Source organism: Pelmatolapia mariae, linkage group LG23 (genome assembly GCF_036321145.2).
Source record: "Pelmatolapia mariae isolate MD_Pm_ZW linkage group LG23, Pm_UMD_F_2, whole genome shotgun sequence".
NCBI classification, from domain to species: Eukaryota; Metazoa; Chordata; class Actinopteri; order Cichliformes; family Cichlidae; genus Pelmatolapia; species Pelmatolapia mariae.
In genome coordinates this window covers 31,545,494-31,565,966 of record NC_086246.1, presented here as the reverse complement: position 1 = coordinate 31,565,966, position 20,473 = coordinate 31,545,494, and the positions used below count along the sequence as shown (strand labels likewise).

Here is a 20,473-nt window from a genome sequence, read left to right as displayed (position 1 = left end):
TATGTAGTTTTGTAAATTTCAAATAAAAACCTTGGGGTTTTTACTTGACTGATGGTGTCACCTCAGAATTATTTGTCCAGTCATGACAGATCAAAACTGAAAACTTGAAGTCAGAACTGCCCAATTTACTTTCAAAAGGGGATGTCACGAATCAGCGAAAGAATATAGTGTTATCTGGGACGTCATTGCCAGTAGTTGAGCCAAATATCTTTTATAGAGGCGATCATTAAGCATCCATCGTGTTCAGGTCAACGCAGAGTAGGCCCAGGGTTCTGAAAGTATGACCACTAGGTCAATAGTGGCCCTCAGCAACAGTTTCAACTCTGATCTGGCCTCCATAGCTTATGAGTTCTTCCAAACACTAACAAATACAGCTGCTGTCAAGAACTGAACAACATAACCCACCATTCTCGCCAGTTCATAGGATAATTATAATCTATATATTGGATATAAGAGCTCTAGGAGAATCTGTTGTCCTCTGAATGCTGAATGTTTTTTAAAATATACGTCTTGGTGATGGTGTTAAAACCATGAGTGATAGGTAAGTGGTAGATATGGCCAAAAAACCTTGTTTTTGCTCCTTTCTGACTTTCATGTTAACATAATTAACTCAGTGAAGCTCATGTTTCATCCAGTAAGACTTGAAACCGGCGACCAGAGATCACAAACTCATTAAAGTGTCAGAGATTAAGATGCTCTTAGTGTCATTTACTTTCCATTTTATTTACTACTCATTTATTGTTTAAAAATATTAAGCAATTAAATTGGGTTACGTGGGTAAAATAATGCAAATAAACATCAAACCACAACTATTCAAATTAAAATAAAATAAAAAAACAAAAAAAAAAACTAATAATGCATAGAAAATGAAGATAAATAAAATAAATACATGAAATACATACAACTGACAATAAGTTGGTGCAGTAAGTCTAAATGTGTTAAAAAACAAAAACAAACAAATAAAAAATAAAACAGATGAAGAGGCCTTTTTTAATACAAATCTTTATTTTTAAAAATAAAATTTCACAGCAAACACTTTTTTTTCACAGCAACATTTTTATGAAAGTGTGGGCTGACATTTAGCTTGAAAAAGCAGCAGGTCATAATGTTATTAATAAAGTTATGTTTAAGGCAAATAATCAAAGCTCCTCCCCTTTCAACAATGCCTAAATATACTATGTTTCCGACAAAGGAAAAAGCCCCGCCCACAAGGAGCCTAGTTATTATTATTCTAAACAAGAAGCAAGACACATGTCCATTTTTTTCAATGAAGGAGGATCTGGGGCTGGTTGATTCACCAATATCTAAAAAAATAAAGATTTTTTTTTAGCATATAAGAAAAAAACTACTACATCACCCACAAGTAATAAACAGCCTGTTGCTGGCAAAGACTCAAGGGAAATGTAGTTAGTGTGGTTACTGATGTCTCCTGCAGTTTCATTAAAAATGAGTTTGTGTTCCATAAAGTGCTATTTGTGGATTTACAAAGTACATTATGTGCAATTCTTTTCAAACTCCACATTTCTGTTAGTTAAACAGCATCCAGGTCAAAGGTCAAATACAAAAGAAAAATTTGATGCTCAGAAAAATGCTTGCTCTGCTTTAAAGTGGTGCCAAAGTTTGCCTACAAACATTTAATCCATTAAAAAAAAATTCCTATATAAGTATCTTTTGATTTATCCTCCTCTGGACTGGCAGGTTTAACTTTTCAGCATGACGTCTCCCTCTGGTGGTCAAACTCCACCAGCACACTTGACTTTTTAATAATGTTTAAATCTACAAAACAACAAAGTCTTTTCAAACACCTGAGCACACACACATTCACAGATTCATTTGAAATCTTTTTAAGTGAATCAAAAGAAAGAGGAGATTAAAATGTAACACTGACTTCTGATGACTGAATGTCATTGAGTGTTTCAGCTGTAGGAAAGAAAAGCTCCAAACGTAACAATTTACGTCCGAGTTAAAGACGACTTCTGTGTTTAGGACACTTCATCTGATTTTGTTTGTCTGTTTTCAGAAACAGAAGCTTTCAAATCTAAAATTAAGAATAAAGCAGGCATGATGTAAATGACGTGGATTCTGCGGTTGGATAAATTAATTGATTCGTAGCAGATTACTCAGTGTGCAACTCGTGAGGAGGATTTTGCATCTCGTACATTCTGGTCGTGGGGGTTGCAGGTTTGAATCCTGAATAGAATAAAAAACACAATGAGCAGAAAAATCAACAAAATGATGGTTTAACTGCACATCTTTAAACGGAGGCGTGGTGTCAGCTCCAGCAGGAAGTGATGCTGGACTACAAACAGAACAGTAGGACTACAAACCATCAGTGGTGCTTCCTGTACGGCGTTGCCTGGAAATACTCATCAGGAGTGACGGTCTTCACCCCGCCAAAGTAATCCAACACCCACACCTGAAACACAAGGAAGGAGGACCAGCCTGCTGACTTCATGTCACATGATTGTCTGAGAGCAGCACAGGTGTGCGCTCAGGACTACAAGTGCTACGTTAATGCTAGAGCTAGTATTACAAGGTGTGTGATGCTGGAGTACCTGTAGTATTAGTGGTATTATTATAATTTTTATTAATAGTGCTATGGCAGTGTCTTTCAAGTATTATAAATAGCTGAGTTATGTTTTTGTATCAGTAATATTGTTACTGTAAAATTTCTGGTATTACTAGTTTCAAGTTTTATTGTCATGTACAGATAAATGGAGTAGCCACATTTAGCCATAATGAAGTTCTTTGGCTCGTGCTCCTCAGCTTTACATGAGCATATAGAAGTGCGCAGCAGTGTGTGTTAAATGTGTGTGTTAAATTAAGAAGAAAATAACAGAAAATAGCAGTAATAATAATGATAAACAGAAAAAAAGAGAAAAAAGTATTAAATATTTAGAGAATTTAAGTCAAGTTGATATTTACAGTTTGTGCGAGAGTATTTACAGGTTGAATTACTACTGAGTTACTACTAGTGGGACTACTAGTGGCAGGTGGCAGTACTTCTATTATTAGTAGTAGTGCATACTACCTGTATCTGTGTGGTGTTTTAGTGTTAGTAGTATTATCCATCATTATTATACTATCATTATGATATTGTAGTATTATAATATTTACTTATAATATTAATGAGTTGTTTTAAACAAGTAGTATCATGGACTTAATGTGGATTATTATATTAGTACTGATATGTGTGTCATGTTTTAAAATTACAACAGCATAACAGAAGTATGAGTGTACTGCATGTACCTATGTCACGTTTAACTTGTATTGTTATAGTGGAAACATTCAACAGTATTTACAGTATTATTAGAAATATTAGTAGTACTTATACATCTCTAACAGTGAACATGTAGCAATACTGTGGGATTGTTTCATAGCATTCATAGCAGGTCAAGTTCAGTAATTATCTGAACTTGAACTGACTTGAACTTGCAGTACTACAGTGGTATTATGTTGTAGTATTTGCAGTAGTACCTGTGTGATGTTGAACTTGGCGAAGAACCAGTTGTGGTCGCTCGGCCAGTCGATCATCTCGGGGTGACGAGTGAACAGCGCTTTCTTTGCAAACTCTGCCTCTGTCCCGTTCACCTGAACCACAGCAGGAGGAGGTGGTCATGTGATGGGTCCAAACTGATCATGTGTGAAAACACAGGTGTGTGTGTGTGTGTGTGTGTGTGTGTGTGTGTGTGTGTGTGTGTGTGTGTGTGTGTGTGCGCGTGCGTACATACCTCCTGTACAGATCCAGACAGGATGATGTGAGCACAGAGCGGACTCTGAGGGTCGAAGCTCTGCTGCCTGCAGTAATCAGTCTGAGCCAGAGACATGGACAGAGACGCCACAGGGCTCACCTGCATCAATACACACAGCACAGGTAACACACACATACACACATCTTATAGCATTATTAAAACATATATTTTTAATTAATCAGTTGTGTCCAATTATTATTTAATGCTATATTTTTCTTAAAGTTAAAATATTTATTTAATTATTTATTTGTTTATCTATTTTTAATTTAGGCATTTTCATCCTCCATATACAGACAAATAATATCTAAATGTGAGAGTCATTAATCATTTTATGTGTCTGGGATAAAAATCTGCAATTTGAACCAATTAAAACCTGTTTGAAGAAGTGAGAAAGAAACTGAGGTCATTAAAATTGGAGGTACTAAAAATAAATATTTAATCCTGAGAAAATGACTTTTCAGCTTAAACAAACTTTATAACCTTCTGCAAGACAATAAAAAGCTGCTGCTCTGTGTTTTATTTTGATGACTTCCTGTAATAAAGCAAACTTTAACAAAGCTGAACTTCATTTAAACCTGTTTTCTGTGTCGTTTCAGCAGATTTCACGCACTCATTTCTTCTTCTGTGGTCTCAACTTCTGCTTTGACATGTGACTGGCAACTGCTGAGTCACTGCCAAGAAAATACGCTGAGTCATGCTGCACTTACGTCACAGTTTATGTAAAATGCGGTTTTATAAGCTCAGCATAACTTCACATTATTTCACATAACTTCAAATAACTTTTAAAATAAAAGTGAATATTAAAATGTTAAAAAATAATATTACATTAAATACACAAAATAATGTTAATGATGATTTTCTTCCCCATGGGAAAGAAAATCATCATTAACATTATTTTGTGAACTAAAAATTTCAATTAAAAAACAAAACTATATATTTTAGTAAAATAGAAAAGATAAAGAAGATACACAAACAGGGGTAAAAAAAATAAACAAATTAAAGAACGTTAAATCAGGCTATTATACCTTTTTATTTCATTTTTTTTAAATCAATAAAATTCTAAATAATGTTAATGATGATTTTCTTCCCCATGGGAAAGAAAATCATCATTAACATTATTTTGTTAACTAAAAATTTCAATTAAAAAACAAAACTATATATTTTAGTAAAATAGAAAAGATAAAGAAGATACACAAACAGGGGTAAAAAAAATAAACAAATTAAAGAACGTTAAATCAGGCTATTATACCTTTTTATTTCATTTTTTTTAAATCAATAAAATTCTAAATATTTTTATCTATTTGTTATTTTTCCGTTTTTGTAAATGCATTTTAGACCTTGGCAGTTTTGCTCCTCTATATGTCAGGAGCATTAAAATAAATATCCATAATGTGTTTCTAACAATTCTGCAGTAACATTTTAAAAACAGTGCTAATCACTGCAAACACATTTACATAAGCTTATTGTTAGTAAATACTGTGTTTACCAAGTTCCACACTTTTGTTTTGTATAGAGGAAGTTACTGACAGCTGATGGCTTTTTAAAGTAGAAGATCACTAAAGTCAAATGCTATTTAATTGTAAGTTTTACCGCTCCAGAACCTGTAGCCTTGAACTTTAATGGCTTTCACAGTAAAATCAGAGGTTTTCTTAATGGAGTTCTGAACGAGACGCAGTGCCTGTTACAGCAACACAGCGCAGATACAGAGTCTGTCGAGTACACTAAATTCTACAGTTTGTAAATTGACTTCTGAACGGGAAAGCTCAGTTCCTGTTTTAACACTGATATCCCGGGTCAGGCTCACCTCCAGGTCCTGCACGGAGATCTCCATGCGGGTCAGGTACATGTAAGGCACCCCGGAGCCCGAGCCCCTTGGCCCGTCGCTCACCGAGAAGACATTAGAGAACGGCTGGCCCACCACCGGTTTGTGGGTGGAGATGGTGGCCATGGAGGCCCAGTCCACCTGGTGCGCAACGAAGCGCGCAACCCGGGCCACCTGGTCATGAGGCGGGATGTGGAACCGGGACGCACCACACAGGGAGAGGGAGGCCAAGGAGAGGCCGAGGAGGAGGACACGCACAGCCCGCCACAGAACTCTCATCTTTGGCTCGAGCGTATGGTGGAGAGTCGGTGAAGAAGACGGAGAGCGGCGATATAAACAATACTCAATATCCGGTCTGAAATTTCATAATAAAAGCATTGCTGGGCTACAACCGAAAGTCCTTACCCAAAAGCTGGAGTGTCCAAGTGACTTTTCAAAAATAATGGAAATATTAGGAATAAATTAGAAACAAATAAAGAAATAATAATAAAATCTGCCGTAATTGATAAATTCAGTTGCATAAATATTTTTTTAAATAAAAGCTGTAATAAATACATTCGGACATTTATATACAATTTGCACCAACAGTAAACCATGTACATATGTTGAAAATTTTCAAAACAACGTTTATTATTGCTTAAAAAATGAACACAGAACTTTGACACTTTGGGCACCAGTTTCAAGAAAAAAGTTGTACTGGCTGTTTGAACATTAAATCCATGGCAGTGTCAAAATAAAATGACAACAGTAGAGATACAAAAATAAAAGCTCAAACACTGAAAATGTGTTCTCAAAATTAAAGCCTTCCCAATAATAAAGACTTGAAAAACTTTCAGAATAAAATAGCTGAACTCTTATTGCTTTTTAGGAAAAAACCTCTAAATACCAAAACTGTTACTAACAAACTGTGGAGGATCACTCGACCTCCGTTGCTATGTGACCTTCGACCTCACAAACGTCACATAAGTTCTCCTCGATGGTGAATCGTCCATGGCAATTGTCGCTTTCGCAGAGACAAGACACTTCCTGTTTTTGCAGTGCATCGATCTGGACGTTGGCAGAGTAGTCCCAGGTGAGCTCAGTGCCAGCCACTACGGCCCTACAGCAAGAAAACAAGGAGGACAATTATTAAAACGACCACTAATAGTAACCTACATTAACGTCCTCTAGGTCCTCTTCCTCACCTGCTGGTGAAGAAGGCAATGACGGGGAAGGCGGGGTCGTGGGAGTCGATGAAGACATTCTGGATGAAAAGGTTCGGCTGGCAGCTGTGCTGTGGGCGGGGTTAGAGATCACATGATATCAATAATAATAACAATAATAAACAAGAAGAAGAAGATTTCTTCTTTATTAACATAAAAAACTATATAAACTATGAACTAAAAGGGGGAAAATTCCACAATTTAAACTAAGCAGTTAATATTCTGAAAATATTTTCAAAATAACTACAAACTACAAAGGAAAGGTCCAAAAATGCTTTTTAGAAAAATATCAAAGCTAAAACAAAACACACATTTTTTTTAATTCTTAAGAAAGTTTTAAAGATGCAAAACAATCTTGCAAACAAGATTAACACAAAACAAGTCAAAGCTATTACTGTGCTAATACTTGTTAATTGAAAATTTTACATTCAAGTGTTGATAAGTATAAAGAAAATATTAGAAACACACACAGACACATATATAACATTTTGAAATTACTAAGCAAATTAATAAATGTTATGTTGAATATTTCGAAATTGTCTAAAGAAATCTTGTGAAGCTGTTTATAAAATACAGTTATAAAACAGTCAGATAAGTCAAACTTTACTCAACTCATTCTTCTTGCTTCCTCCACTTCCGTACCAGTGATTCATTAATGTTGAATTCTCTCGCAGCTGCTCTATTCCCATGTTGTTGCAGTATATTAATGACTAACCTTCTATTGTGGATGGATTATCTCAGTTGTTCTCCTGACTGAAGTTTGTTCCGTTTACAGCATCCTGCCATGCGATTGCATTTGTCCCTAACCATCGGGAACCCTCACATTAACTTCCATCAAGTGGAAAAAAGTTAGCGGTCATCCTCCAGGTTCAGTGTTTATGTTATGCTAACATAGCTGTGTTACTAGTAATCATGTAGCACATCATTATATACTAGCTAGTCCAATTTCAGCAACCCTAAAACAAGTCACTGCTGTTTAGTTTTCTGTCTTCATTTATGTTGGAAGTGATAGCAGAGCTCTACAAACTAGCGAGCTAACTTCCTGCTAACTTCTAACTCCATTAAATGTAATATATTCTGTTTTCATGGATGCCTGGATGTTAAACTTAATCGTTACACCTGGTAAAGCAGCAACGCTGACCATCTTATTAGAGATGAAAGAATTTAGACAGTTTTTAACTCTCAGTGATGCTGCAGTGTTCGTTTGACTTTGGGACCTGAAGCGGACGGAGTTTTGGACCCAGATTACTCTGCGAGGCTCCTGACTACGGCAGCCGTAATGCTCCGACAATCCATCAAGCGGTCCGGCATCATAGCTTACCAAAGTCGTACTAAAACATTTTTTGATAGATTTTTGTGCACTGTGTACCACATAAAATCGATTTGAGGTCAGTAAGCACAACCAGAATTCATACATAAGGTGGACCGGATTATAAGGCGCACTGTGGATTTTTGAGAAAATTGAAGGATTTTAAGTGCACCTCATAGTGCGGAAAATACGGAATATGTGCAAAAATATTAATGACATGTCTAAAGAACATTTTAAATAATATTTAAAAACATTGTCTATATATATCTGTCACACATGTATAATAATAAGTAACATGTAACCCTGATTATAAATAATATCAATTAAATGAACAGAGTAAATGATGTGTGTCCCGATCGGTTGATCGATGGCTAAATGTTCCTGATCAGCTGGACTCACGTTGATGAAGCGGCTCACGTTTCCCTCCTTGCTTGCGTCCACAAAACAAACTTCGTCCACCTTCGCTGCTCTCTTTAAGCTCATGCTCGCCTTTGTGCCATTCACACCAGCGCTCTCCGACATTGATGCCACTTTGTCGTCTTGCTCTTGATCACCTGACACACAGTAGCCAATCGTTTACCAGCTGTGTTAATGTATCATTTGTGTGTTTTGTGTGATTCATTACTGACCTGATGAAGGAGACGTCGGCTGCAGATCTCCAACCAGCACCGCCTGAATCTGACAGAAGAAAATAGAAGCCTTTTACTTTGAACTAAAGATCACGAGGGCACAAAAATCAAATTTTAATCAAATAATTAGAGGAAATATTCAAAGGAATGCAGGACACACAAATGATTTAAAATAAAACAATAAGTTTTTTAAAAATCAGGTCACAAAATATTCAACGGAAAAAATAAAAATATGTAAACTGAAAACCTGTATTCTCCATACAAATAAAAATGAAAAAGATTTACAATATAATAACATTTGTATAGAAATATTGGAATTAGAATATGTATGAATATTATGTGAAAATAAAATAAAACTTTAAAGTAAAGTAAATGAGCCTAACAAACCTCTTCTTGGTCTGTGGTGCTGGAGCCGCTGTCGGAGGGTCTCTGAATCACAGGGACATGCAAAGGAGGTGAGGTAGGCGGAGACATAGGCGGGGGCGTTTCCAGCACATTGCGTCGGCCCTCCAGCACAGGTGGGGCCAGCCACTCCGTGACGACCTCCACCTCATCGTCAGACGGCAGGTCGGACCTCGTCAACTTTGGCGGCGGTGGTTCGGTGGGATTCGGGACCCTCTGCAGCACCACACCTGGACACGGATCAGAGGACGAGTTTACAGACCGTCGCCTGGACGGAGCCACTGAACGCTGAGCCACACTCACCTGCGTAAATGCACACAAAGGTCCCACGGTCCAGGTCGTCACGGCAACGCACCCCCCAGCCACGGTTCTCGGTCTGGAAGACCTGGAGTCGGACTCTGATGCCTCTCTGGACGAGACGGTTCTGACAGCGAGATCGGTCACAGCCGCACCACGGGCCACACTCAAAGAGCCTGAAGATTGATCACCATGGTAACACTTTGTCAGCAAATCAGTGAGTCAGTTATTGATCAATACTTCCACTGGGAAACCTAAAGGTCCTGCTTTAGCTCCTTTTGAAAAACCTTTACTTGTTCACCTCACCCTGATGGGTTGGCCTGTAACAGCCTGTGATGGCGATAGTGGCGCTCTCCAGAAGTCAAGGCCACGCAGGCGCAGCGCTTTGCATCACTGCAGCCATCTGCGCAGTCACAGCACGCCTTGAACAGCTTTGGGCCGCGGCTCAGGAAGCAGCCATGTGGCCAGCGGTCCTTCCTGTAGCGGAATTCAGCAGGCCGGGAGCCACCGTCCCCGACGCACAGCTCCACCGGTATTGGCTCCGCCCCTCGGCTCAGGTCCTGTTCAGGCTGCCGAAGGCCCCCTGGCGAAGGAGGGTCCAACCGCACGGAGGGGTTAAAGGTGAAGAAGTCAACCTGCAGGAGGAAAACTGACCCAGTTTAAAGACCTGAAGGAGGAATATACAGAGAGACACTGAACACACCAAAAAAATCATCTATTGACCTGCAGGATGTCATAGCTCTCTGTAGCCTCCAGAAAAAGCATTACGTTGTCATGGTTACGGAGGCTCAGCCCACATGGTGCCTTGTAGATGACGTCCCAGTTTCCTACGTCTTCCTGCTCCTGGTCCCCGTGGTCCCAAGGCACGCCCTCTTTGGCCGGTGAAATCAGTGGCATGGCGGTCAGCCTCTTGAAGCCGCAGAGCAACGGGATCTTCAGCGGGTTCTGGCCCCAGAATAGCGGCATGGACTGAGTCATGCTGGGCAAACAGGGCAGGCAGGACTGTAAAGCGAAAAACAGCTCACGTTATCAGGATTTTAAATATTCAAATATTCAGGAATTTAAAAAAGCCTTTGGCTACAAACTGTAAATGATCACTGTTAAATTAAATGCCCCCAGTCTGGCATAGGGACTGACTATGACAGTTTCTTCTTTTTTTTTCAAAGAAAAAGTCATGAATTAGATACTGGACATTATCAAGTTGCTTTAATGCTTCATCTCAGGATAAAAGCCCCAAGTTACTTACAGGAACTTATAAGGATGCTCTGAAGTTCTGAAGTATATCAGATTTCTAAATTTAAAAAACCTATTCGATAGATTTCAGATAATTACAAGGATCAGGTTTTGAAAGTGATCAACGTGTATTCAGGCTGTTAGATTATCAAGAGTCAGAATAAAAGCACCATGTAAGTTAAAGGAACTTTTTGAGATCAAATTAGGCAAAATAAATTCTGAATGACATCAATGTGTGTTTACCTTAGAGCAGGTGTGGAGGTGGTACTGCAGCTGGACAGGCACGAGGGGAGGCAGCAGCTCCTCTCTGCCAGCAGGAGGCGCTGTTGGACTGGATAACCCATTAAAAGGCGGCAAGAAGGATGAAGAGGAGGAGCAAGAGGATGAAGGGCTGTGTTGGAGGATGTCAGCTGGCAGCCGCTCTTCTGGGGAGGAATAAACGCTCAGCAATAGTCGGACTCAAACACAACAGTGAAGCCTTGAGATTTACCGGGGTTTACCTGAGCCAATGACCACCTGAACCACTGAGCTGTCCTGGTCCTGGAGGGAGGCCAAGGAGGACGAGCAGTCCAGATGCTCTAGCAGCTTGAAGGCCTGGACGTACTCTGAGAGAAGACAGAGAATAAAGATCAGGATGTGAAGTTTGCCAGAGTTCCGCTCGTTCGCATCAGACATGGATCAGAACCTTTGTCTGTGGTTCCGCTCCTCTTCAGAACTGCCTTCAGGTTCTCCAGGTACTTGAAAACCACATCGAAGACTTGATCCACATCCTCATTGTTCCAGAATGCTTTGGCCTTCTCTGGACAAAACAAATCAGGACAAATGATCGTATCAGACGCATAAAAATGTGTAAATAAACAATCTGGACCAGATTAACTGATAAAATAACCAATAAATGTGTCTGTATGCACATTTAACCTAACTCTCAGCATGTAAAAACAGGGAAAATGTGATATTTCACTCATGTGTCCATCTAAACCTTATCAGAGCAGTTATCCATTACAAAAAAGAAAAGAAAACAAACCCCATAACCTTGACCCCTTAAATCTGGACTAGACCTCACAGAGTGTATAAACCTACTAACAAAAAAGTTATAGTTTAACCTTTTTTTCCCATGTAACCCACATACGAATGTGTCTAGATTAAAACCAGGTAACCCGGCTTTGTTGGATGTGGACTAGGACAGTGTAAACAGACTCTTGCTGATTTAAAACTAGCTTTCAGCCGTTATATTGTACCTAAACCACACACACACACACTCGCATTTCCTTGTGCGTGTCTAACAGGAAAGCTCTGGGGCTAATGTAGCATTAGCCCGGTTAAACCCGGGTTAGCTGTCTGTGCAGCGTTCTGTACCTCTGAACCCCCGTTATCCGCTCCGGTTCCGTTTGTACTTCAGTTCTTACCGACATATCCCGGATCCAGTGGCTCCCCCGTTTCCATTGCAGCATTAGCCTGCTAGCACTAAGCTAACAATAAATAAACTCTCGAGCTCACTGCTAACTTTTAGCTAACAGGTGACCGCGGGTGCAGACGGACCTGCAGTTTGACTACCAAATAAGTCAAAAGCAGCAGTTCAAATTAAACCCGAACACCAGCCAGCTCCATGTGAACCCAGTAGGTTTATTCATTCATGTAAGCGGCTAGTCCGCTCGTTGCTTTTTGCTAACGACTGCGGCTAACAGCAGACAATACATTGAAGCTGCTGTTAAAACTTCTTAAAGCGTTGCAAGAGGTATTTATAGTTCAACAAGACCACACAACCCTGGCATCACGCAGTATAAACACTCCTGTCTTAACCGTTTGAAGTTTTTGAGCTTACGTGCCCCCTACCGGCCACCGTACTGAGACTTCAGGGCTTCAGCTCCTTGATTTATGTCTGGCAGGAATTTCGAAAGCACTTATGTACACGTTATTAAAGTTTAGGTAACAGCAGACAGAAGGACACTCACATATAAACACACAGAGCACATGAATATGTGACTATAACAGCCATTGTTAGCATGTTAGCTGTGGTCCTTCTATACTTAGAAAAGTACATGATTTCAGTCACTAAATACTCAGAGTGGTAAAACTAGTTACATTTGCACTGCAGCAAAAGACTGTCATATACCTGCAAGCAGCAACAAAAGCTCCATTCTGCAATTACAATCTACACATAAATCCTACCCATGAACCTGACAATAATCCATGCACAAAATACTAAAACATGCTGTACATCTGCTGTGTAGATCACACCTGCACTGGGACAAAATGTAAACTGAGCTGTTGTATTATTTAAAATAAAAACAGCTCCTGAAAAGCCCACAAAAATGACATTTTTCGTTTCTACCAGCTTCCTGACAACCAAACTGCAAATGCCAGATGTAGCAGGTAAAAAAAAGTTGCAAATCCACTTGCTTGATCTGATTTTGTTCACACATTTCTTTCATTACAGAGTCCCATGCAAGCCCAACCTATTTATCCTGGAAAACACACACACACAAAACATACAAAACAAAGGGGAAGTGACACAATCGAGTCACGTGAAAACACCATGGGTGGACCAGAGGCCAGTCCTCTTTCATATATTTTGTATTTTTCCAGTCTTTGCTGACTGTGCACAAGGCTTTATCTTTTGCCTTTGTAACAGTTTATTACATCCTTGAACATTAAGTTAAAGATGGTCGCCCTCATTTAGCAGTTCAAACAATATGTTTAAAACCTGCTTTTTCAGCTTTATCAATATTGGTTTCAGGGTGGCCCCAGTAATAAAATATCTCATAAAGTACCTTTGATTCCTGAGGAGAACAGATCTAATTGTTTGATGGTGTATTATTTGTTTTTATTGCATACATAAAAAATATCAAACAAACTGTTTATTTATTTAAAAAAATTAAGCCCAAATTGTTCTCCAAATGTAGAATGACATAGAAATTAAATATTAAACATATATAAACACTGATGCTGTTATCAGAGACAGACAGCCCTGAATATAACCTGTTAGAATTCAGGAACAGCAGATTTGCAGATGGGAAAATACTTTAAAACGTTATTTTGGATCAAAAAATCAACAAACCTTTGAGCTATTTCCATCAGGTTCGACTGATGAGTTACTTTAGACAATGCCTGTCATTAACAGCCCAGATAAGTGCCCGGAGGCATTTGTAGATGGTTGGTCTTAGGCGTTTTTAAACTTCTGTATTGGTTCTTCTGATAAAGTCATGAAATGATAGTTCAATAAATCTAATTTTAGGTTTTTACGGGGTTAGTGCTCAGACTACACAGGTATTTACCGGGCTTTTGCCTTTTTTCTGACTGCCTGCCAGTCTCAATTCAGGGCGGCAGATACGCAGAGCGCTTTTTATGTATTGACCTCCACCGGCCGCCGTACGGAGCAAGCGGTTATAAAATGTCAATATAAACAAATCCCGAATCGTCCAAAAGGAAATTTTAATAAAATCCGTCACTTTTATTTGAGGTGTCAGGAGAAACGCAGGCTCATTGGAGCTGTTTTAAAAGAAATCTTTGATTTTTTTTATTTCTTTTACATCTGCCGCTGCTGTCCGACACTTCCTGTTCAGTTTTGTAAGATGTGATAACAACTTATGCAAGTTCAGCGTGAGAATCAATTGGAGCAAAGAGCGCAGAGGTGAGCAGCTTCAGTCTTTACTGATCCACTTTAACCCAACATCATGTTTAATGTGTTCAGCCTGATTAAAAATAATCCGTGTCTGAGGGTGATGACTCGACAGGTAAGGACAGGTGTATAAAGCTTCAACTGGCAACTGAGAGTAACGCATTGATGTCAGCTCACACTGAACAATCACTGGAGGGAGATTAATGGGAAACAAAACGTTTTTTTAAACAGTTTTTATCCTGAAATGGTCGAGTCTTTGTAAATGTTCAGAAAATTATTTATTAATCGTTTATTTAAGAAATCTTTAAATGTAAATTTGAATGAAGGATTGATCAGCTAACCACAGCAGCTGTTTTTAATAGAAATAAATAATCTATTTATTAGTTTACAGTTTAATTATTAGATTGTGTTTAACATTTGGGAATTTCGCTTGTTATTATTAGTATTACTGAATTTCTTTTGGCTTCTTTTTGTTGTACACGTTAAGTTCATGTTGTTTAGTTTACTGTTGTTGTCTCTGGGGGGAATCCAGCGGTGTGACTCAGGAGGCCTGTGTTACACAGGCAGGTGGGCAGGTTTAGGAACGACTTGTATTAAACTTGGCGTGTTAAAAGTAAGTTTCAGTTACTTTTAAGTTTCAGTTAAAAGTAACTGAAACTTAAATGGACTCAAAGTAAAGCATCTGTTTACTTTGTTGAGCATTTAAAGCCACTCTTCAGCCCAAACTAGAACCAGTTCCATGCCTATAAGGTGGCACCAGTAGGATACCAACCCAAAACTGTTAAAACCAGTGACACTGGAGTGACTCTCCCAAGAAATTCACCACAAATTGAGCCCAACATAATTTCCCCCCATTTGAAATACCGAATTTGAAATACTTCTTCTAGTATTTCTTCTAAAAATGCTCCAAATCTGGACTGGTTCTCGTGAGGCACTGAGACAGAGCTGGTTCAAAATCAGCTCCACTGAAATCTTCAAACTTGAATAAGGTGTAGAGGATTAAAGACACCAGGAGATGGCACGATTTCTGCTCAGGAACCAAAGCGCAGGACAGTGAACACACACTTAACCTATAATTTAATCATTATAAGCTATTCCCTTGGCTCTGTTTTGCACATTTTGAATTGGAATAATGATGAGATCAGCACCAGAGGTTTTAAACATCAACAACACTCATTTCAGACACATTTACTCATTTTTGCTTGAAGAACAATGAAAACAACACACCTAGCTGATTGTTGTTACAGCTGTGTTACAGAAAAACAACATATTCCTGCTTTGTGTCCATAAGATATCTGTACACTGACTGTAAACTCTCCTCACATTAAGGTCACAGGTCATCTCCCCTCAGCCAAGATGTCTGTGGTGCGGCGGTCAGTGAGCGAAGCATTCTGGGCGATGTCTGCAGCAGACTCCATGTCTATGCCGGTCCACTGGTACTATGACATCAACGACATCAGGAGGGACTTCGGCGGCTGGATATCAGGCTTCAACTCGCCTCCTGAGCGTCACCCGTCCAGTATCCTCACCCTCTCCAACACAGGTAAGAAGTCATTGGAGAGGTGCTTTTAACCTGCATTGTTTCTAATGACCAGCAGGGGGAGACTCCTGCAAGAAGTCTAACTCTATACGTCTATGAAATAAATTTAAATTTAAGTTTACGGTCTGAGTGTTGGTTTAAATGTAGAAGTTAAACAAAAGAATATCCTAAAAAAATTTTACATTTATAAATAAAAATGGGTTGCCAGTGAAAATGAATTTAAGGCTGATTTTTTTAATGTAATTTTATGTTATTTTCCAATTAGCATATTAATATTATATAAAATAATCTTTATTACATTTAAGTTAATATAAAAAAATATGTAGTAAAGTAAAAGAAATTAAAAAAATATTTTTGGTACATTTTTTGTCCAACAACTGCTCCATGTGTTTCTTAATTCCCTTCTCTCATTTATGTAATTTAAAAAAATGTCTCATGAATTATAATAATAATAATAATAATCTGTCTGTTATTTAAAAACACTCTTTCTTCACAAGAATGCATAGCAACCAACTTTTCTGTGTACTCTAACACTTGATTAAAAACCTACAGATTTTTAGATTAAAATGATCTAATTTTAACTAAAAAGGCAGAAACCTTCCTCCTACTGATGCTGGGAAAGCATCACTCAGTGTGTGGAAAATACTTTTAAAAGAACAACTCTGAACCTGAAGATGAGAACTGCTCATCCGAATGAACTCAGATTTGGCACTACACTAACTCAAACCCCTAGAAATACACCTCCCAAATATGAAGTAGATCGAATGAACCGGTGTCGAGACAGACAAACAGAAGAGGACCAAGGATGCAGCCTTGAGGAACTCCGTCCTGATTAATCCTGCTGTTTCTAACCTCTCTGTCATTTTGCAGCCGGCAGTGGTCGCACCAACTGGTCTTCTGGTGTGAAGCGAGCCAATGTGGTCGGCAGCATCATTCTCCATGATAAGCTGGAGTTGTGGAATTCTTCAAGTGGATCGATCCACTATCACCGAGGTACTGCCGCCCTATACTACAGTTCACTGTTTTTCCTTCGTTTTGTTGTTTGTTTCTAATTTTTTTGTGTCCATGTTCTTCCTCTGTGGTCTTCAAGGTCTTCAGGCAGGTGACAACACACTGAACATCCTCTGCTCCCTTCGAGTGGCTCGGACACTTGTCTCCAGAGGTTTTGTGGACGTCTCTCAGCCGGATGCTCGAGCTGCTGTTCTGTCAGACTACGTACACTTCCTGACCACGCCCGGTTCACACAAGGACACCTATGCTGAATCCTTCCACCGCTCATTCTTTGCTGACTGGCAGGAGAGCAAACCGACCTCGCCACATGAAGTAGGACAGAATCGGTTGATCCCTATGCTGTAACATGCCACATCTGTAGTGTTTCACCAATTTACTTGCTGTTTTTCAGGTTCTGAAGTTTGCAGAGGAACGCTCCGGGATGAAAACGAGCTCTCCGTTCCCTGACAGCCAGCTGGATGCCATTGGCTGCCTTCCCATGATCCTTCCTTTCATCCTTCTGTCTGCCTCAGCCAATGAGGAGCAAGCCGTAAGCGAACACAAATAAACAACATAAGAAACAGACTCAGATAGCAACATGTGAGTTTTAACCTCCTCTGTCCTCAGGTTTCAGCAGCGGTGGAGTTCGTAAAGCTCACCCATCCTCATCCCAACGTGCCCGAGTACGTGACGATCTACAGCCGGGCGCTGCACGCGGTACTGGGTGGGGCCAGTGTCCGTGAGCAGGCTGAGCATGCTCTGAGGAGACTGGATGCCTGGGACGCCTGCCAGAGCTTCAGTCGCAAGGCCGCCAAGTGAGATTTTGTAAACATATCTAACACTTCCTTTAGATGTTTCAGAATAAGAGTTTAGTCTAACCACTTGGTACTTTCTTTTGGCCCCTGGAAAACTTTTACTTTGAAGCATCTGAGCAGCATTTGGTTTTTGACAGTTGTCTTATTAAAATATTTATTGAAATTTTAGGTTGGCTGCCAGAGACCACTTATTGTATGCATTTAGAAGTAAAGGTCTTTCAGAATAAACAGGGAATTGAGCTCTTTGAGACCCGGAACAGCTTTAAAGGAGTACTTTAACATTTTTCTCTATTTCAGGATTTGCTAAAATGTTGAGAATTAAGTAATGCTTCCTTTCCAGGCGTTCACATTAAAAGCCTACAACAAGTGTATTCTTTATGACACTCATAATCACACTTCCTGCAACTCATTCATAACAAAAGCCACTGTAAAAAGCCCTTTTTTATTAGCTGTCCAACACTTCCTGCAGACTTCCTTCAGACTAAATGCTTGGTTTGGAAGCAGCATCTGTGTGTAAAGGTCATCCGTAATGTTTTTTAGGTTTTCTGTGTCCTCTGAGGAGAGACTGGTGGTCCATCAGAGCGCTGTGAACTACCTTGGTATGGCCTGCTACAACAAAGGTCAGAATCCGACCAATAACCTTTCTTTTACCTCACTGGCTGGTAAAACCTAAGGATCATTGTTTTTAAATGCTTGTCTTACCTGCTTGTGTTGCACAAACAGGCGCTCTGTCCAGCCTGTTCTACCTGGCCCACGAGTTTCATGATGACCCCAAAGGAGGAATCCTGGCAAACACCAACTGTGGAGGTAAAATTTAAACATGCTGGTTGCACTCAGTCTCCTGTTGGTTAAATCTTTGCCCAGGTGTGGCTTATGCAGTCAAGCACGGTGATGTCTGACCACAAATGTGTCTTTTAACAAAGAGTTGGACCAGGGGTAGCACAGAGACGATGGAGGGCCCTTCTGAGAAAAGCATTTCAAAATGTAAAACTTGCTGCTGCGAGGCTTTTAACAAAGACACGAAAAAGAGAGCACATTACACCAGTTTTACGTTCATTACACTGGCTTCCAGTACATTTTAGAATTCATTTTAAAATCTTGGTACTGACTTTTAAAGCTTTGAATTGTGATGCCCCTGCCTACATTTCTGATCTTTTAGAACCCCACGCTCCCTCTCGCAGCCTGAGATCATCTTATCAAAGGCTGTTGGTAGTCCCACGAACACGTTTTAAGACCAGAGGTGATAGATCTTTTAGAGCGGTGGCCCCCAGGTTGTGAAATGCTCTCCCTCCATCATTACGTTGCCTTGATTGTATTTATGCTTTTAAAAAGCAGCTTAAGACTCATTTATTTAGATTGGCTTTTAATTAGATTTGTGCTGTATGTTTGATTGTGCTGGGTTTTTTTGTTTGTTTTTTTAAATGTATTTCTGTTTTTATATTACTGTGAAGCACTTTGTGTTTTTTATCCTGTGAAGAGTGCTATATAAATAAATTGAATTGAATTGAATATTAATATTAATTAAATTATTCAGAGTCTTTATGTAGGTATGAAACAGCAATGTATTGCACCTTAAAAGAGGTTTAAAAGAGGATCAAAAACTCCACTACTTCCTGTTTGCAAACTTGATGATTCCACATTCAAACATTTTGTTTTTAAAGAATTAAAGTCTATAAATATAACAAATCTAAATAAAAAATGAAACGTAATTAGTGCAGGATGTGGCTTCTGTGAGTCTTTATACTATTATTATTATTATTAGTTCTCTTTCATTAATATAAAAGCAGTGTCCATACAAGCTGTTAACAAAACTCTATCCTTCCATCACACTCAGTGTCAGTGAGACTGACTCAGTAGAAACCTCCTACTGATAGCTGAGCGATGGGCTAATTTTGACTTTTAGTAATTTCATTTTTTAATTTCATGGTCTGCTTGATGACATGCATGTATGACATCAGTGTTGTGTTTGTTCTTATTTTCGTTTTGTTTGGTTCTGACTTCAGGTGAGAACTGTAACCGTGGAGCGGCGCTCGGGGCCCTGCTGGGGGCCGGAGGCGCCCACACAGGAAATTGCATCCCACAGGAGTGGAAGGACAACCTAAGAGATGCTCAGGAATTTATCCCCAACATCCTGAAGGACATTGATTAAGAAGATTATTGCCCCCTGGAGGAAAGAAGAAGAACTGAAATCGCACAGCACTGTAACTTTAAAAACTCCACCCCTTCCTGTTTACAATCTTGATGATTCCACATTCAAACTTTTTGTTTTTAAAGAATAAACTCTTTATCACATGCGTTTTATTTTTATGGGAAAAAAAGAGCAAACTCAAACTTGAAACGTAGCAATGAATTGTTTACGTTACATATTTATTATTTTTGCCTTGCCATCATTTCACCTGCAGCCTTTAAACGATCAAATCAAAAATGTGTGTTTTTGCTCACATGGAAAAAAAACTAAATGATTGAATGAGTGTGAATTTTGATTTAATAAAAGAATGTAATATATTTACTGGCTTGTGTAATAACTCTATGGACTTTTTTAACATTTTATCCTCAGTAAGAAAAGTAAGTAAATATAATTGATAGTTAACAGTTTTATTAATTAATATCAGGCTTAGATAGGGGTTTATGCTTTAAATCAAATGTAAAAATTATACCAATGTAAGATGTTCATACTGGAGATATTTGGTAAAATCAAGCATCCGCCTCCAGGCAGGCATGCACTGTATGTCCAATTTTACAGCAGAGATAAACACGTTACAAAAAATATCTCTTTATAGCGAATTCGTCCCTTCCTAACAGGTGGATGTGGTTAAATTTTCTAATAACTGACCTGTTTAAATTGTATTGAGGCTCAGAGTTT

The 20,473-nt window shown here is 39.0% G+C and overlaps 3 protein-coding genes across 4 annotated transcripts; 1 reads left to right on the top strand and 2 right to left on the bottom strand.

The window, feature by feature from the left end:
• Window positions 1-1,021: 1,021 nt before the first annotated feature.
• Window positions 1,022-5,923, bottom strand: creg1 (cellular repressor of E1A-stimulated genes 1). The gene is made up of 5 exons (XM_063466577.1): window positions 5,557-5,923; window positions 3,732-3,851; window positions 3,478-3,591; window positions 2,328-2,416; window positions 1,022-2,190 (listed from the first exon to the last, which is right to left on the bottom strand). Exons 1-4 carry the CDS (start codon window positions 5,851-5,853, stop codon window positions 2,330-2,332), a joined length of 618 nt encoding a protein of 205 aa, XP_063322647.1. The 5' UTR covers window positions 5,854-5,923; the 3' UTR covers window positions 1,022-2,190; window positions 2,328-2,329.
• A 256-nt stretch (window positions 5,924-6,179) lies between these two features.
• setdb2 (SET domain bifurcated histone lysine methyltransferase 2) lies at window positions 6,180-12,472 on the bottom strand. Of its 2 annotated transcripts, none has more exons than XM_063466497.1 (12): window positions 12,053-12,472; window positions 11,332-11,445; window positions 11,147-11,251; window positions 10,890-11,071; window positions 10,137-10,415; window positions 9,720-10,048; window positions 9,420-9,589; window positions 9,102-9,346; window positions 8,715-8,763; window positions 8,485-8,639; window positions 6,759-6,847; window positions 6,180-6,673 (listed from the first exon to the last, which is right to left on the bottom strand). In XM_063466497.1, exons 1-12 carry the CDS (start codon window positions 12,087-12,089, stop codon window positions 6,490-6,492), a joined length of 1,938 nt encoding a protein of 645 aa, XP_063322567.1. In that variant the 5' UTR covers window positions 12,090-12,472; the 3' UTR covers window positions 6,180-6,489. The 2 variants fall into 2 exon arrangements, with proteins under 2 accessions (XP_063322567.1, XP_063322568.1); XM_063466498.1 differs by having other exon boundaries at window positions 10,890-11,068.
• Window positions 11,288-20,076, top strand: LOC134620386 (uncharacterized). Its single transcript, XM_063466545.1, has 9 exons — window positions 11,288-11,380; window positions 15,595-15,808; window positions 16,676-16,798; window positions 16,896-17,128; window positions 17,208-17,345; window positions 17,423-17,610; window positions 18,151-18,230; window positions 18,334-18,417; window positions 19,614-20,076. Exons 2-9 carry the CDS (start codon window positions 15,622-15,624, stop codon window positions 19,757-19,759), a joined length of 1,179 nt encoding a protein of 392 aa, XP_063322615.1. The 5' UTR covers window positions 11,288-11,380; window positions 15,595-15,621; the 3' UTR covers window positions 19,760-20,076.
• Window positions 20,077-20,473: the final 397 nt, after the last annotated feature.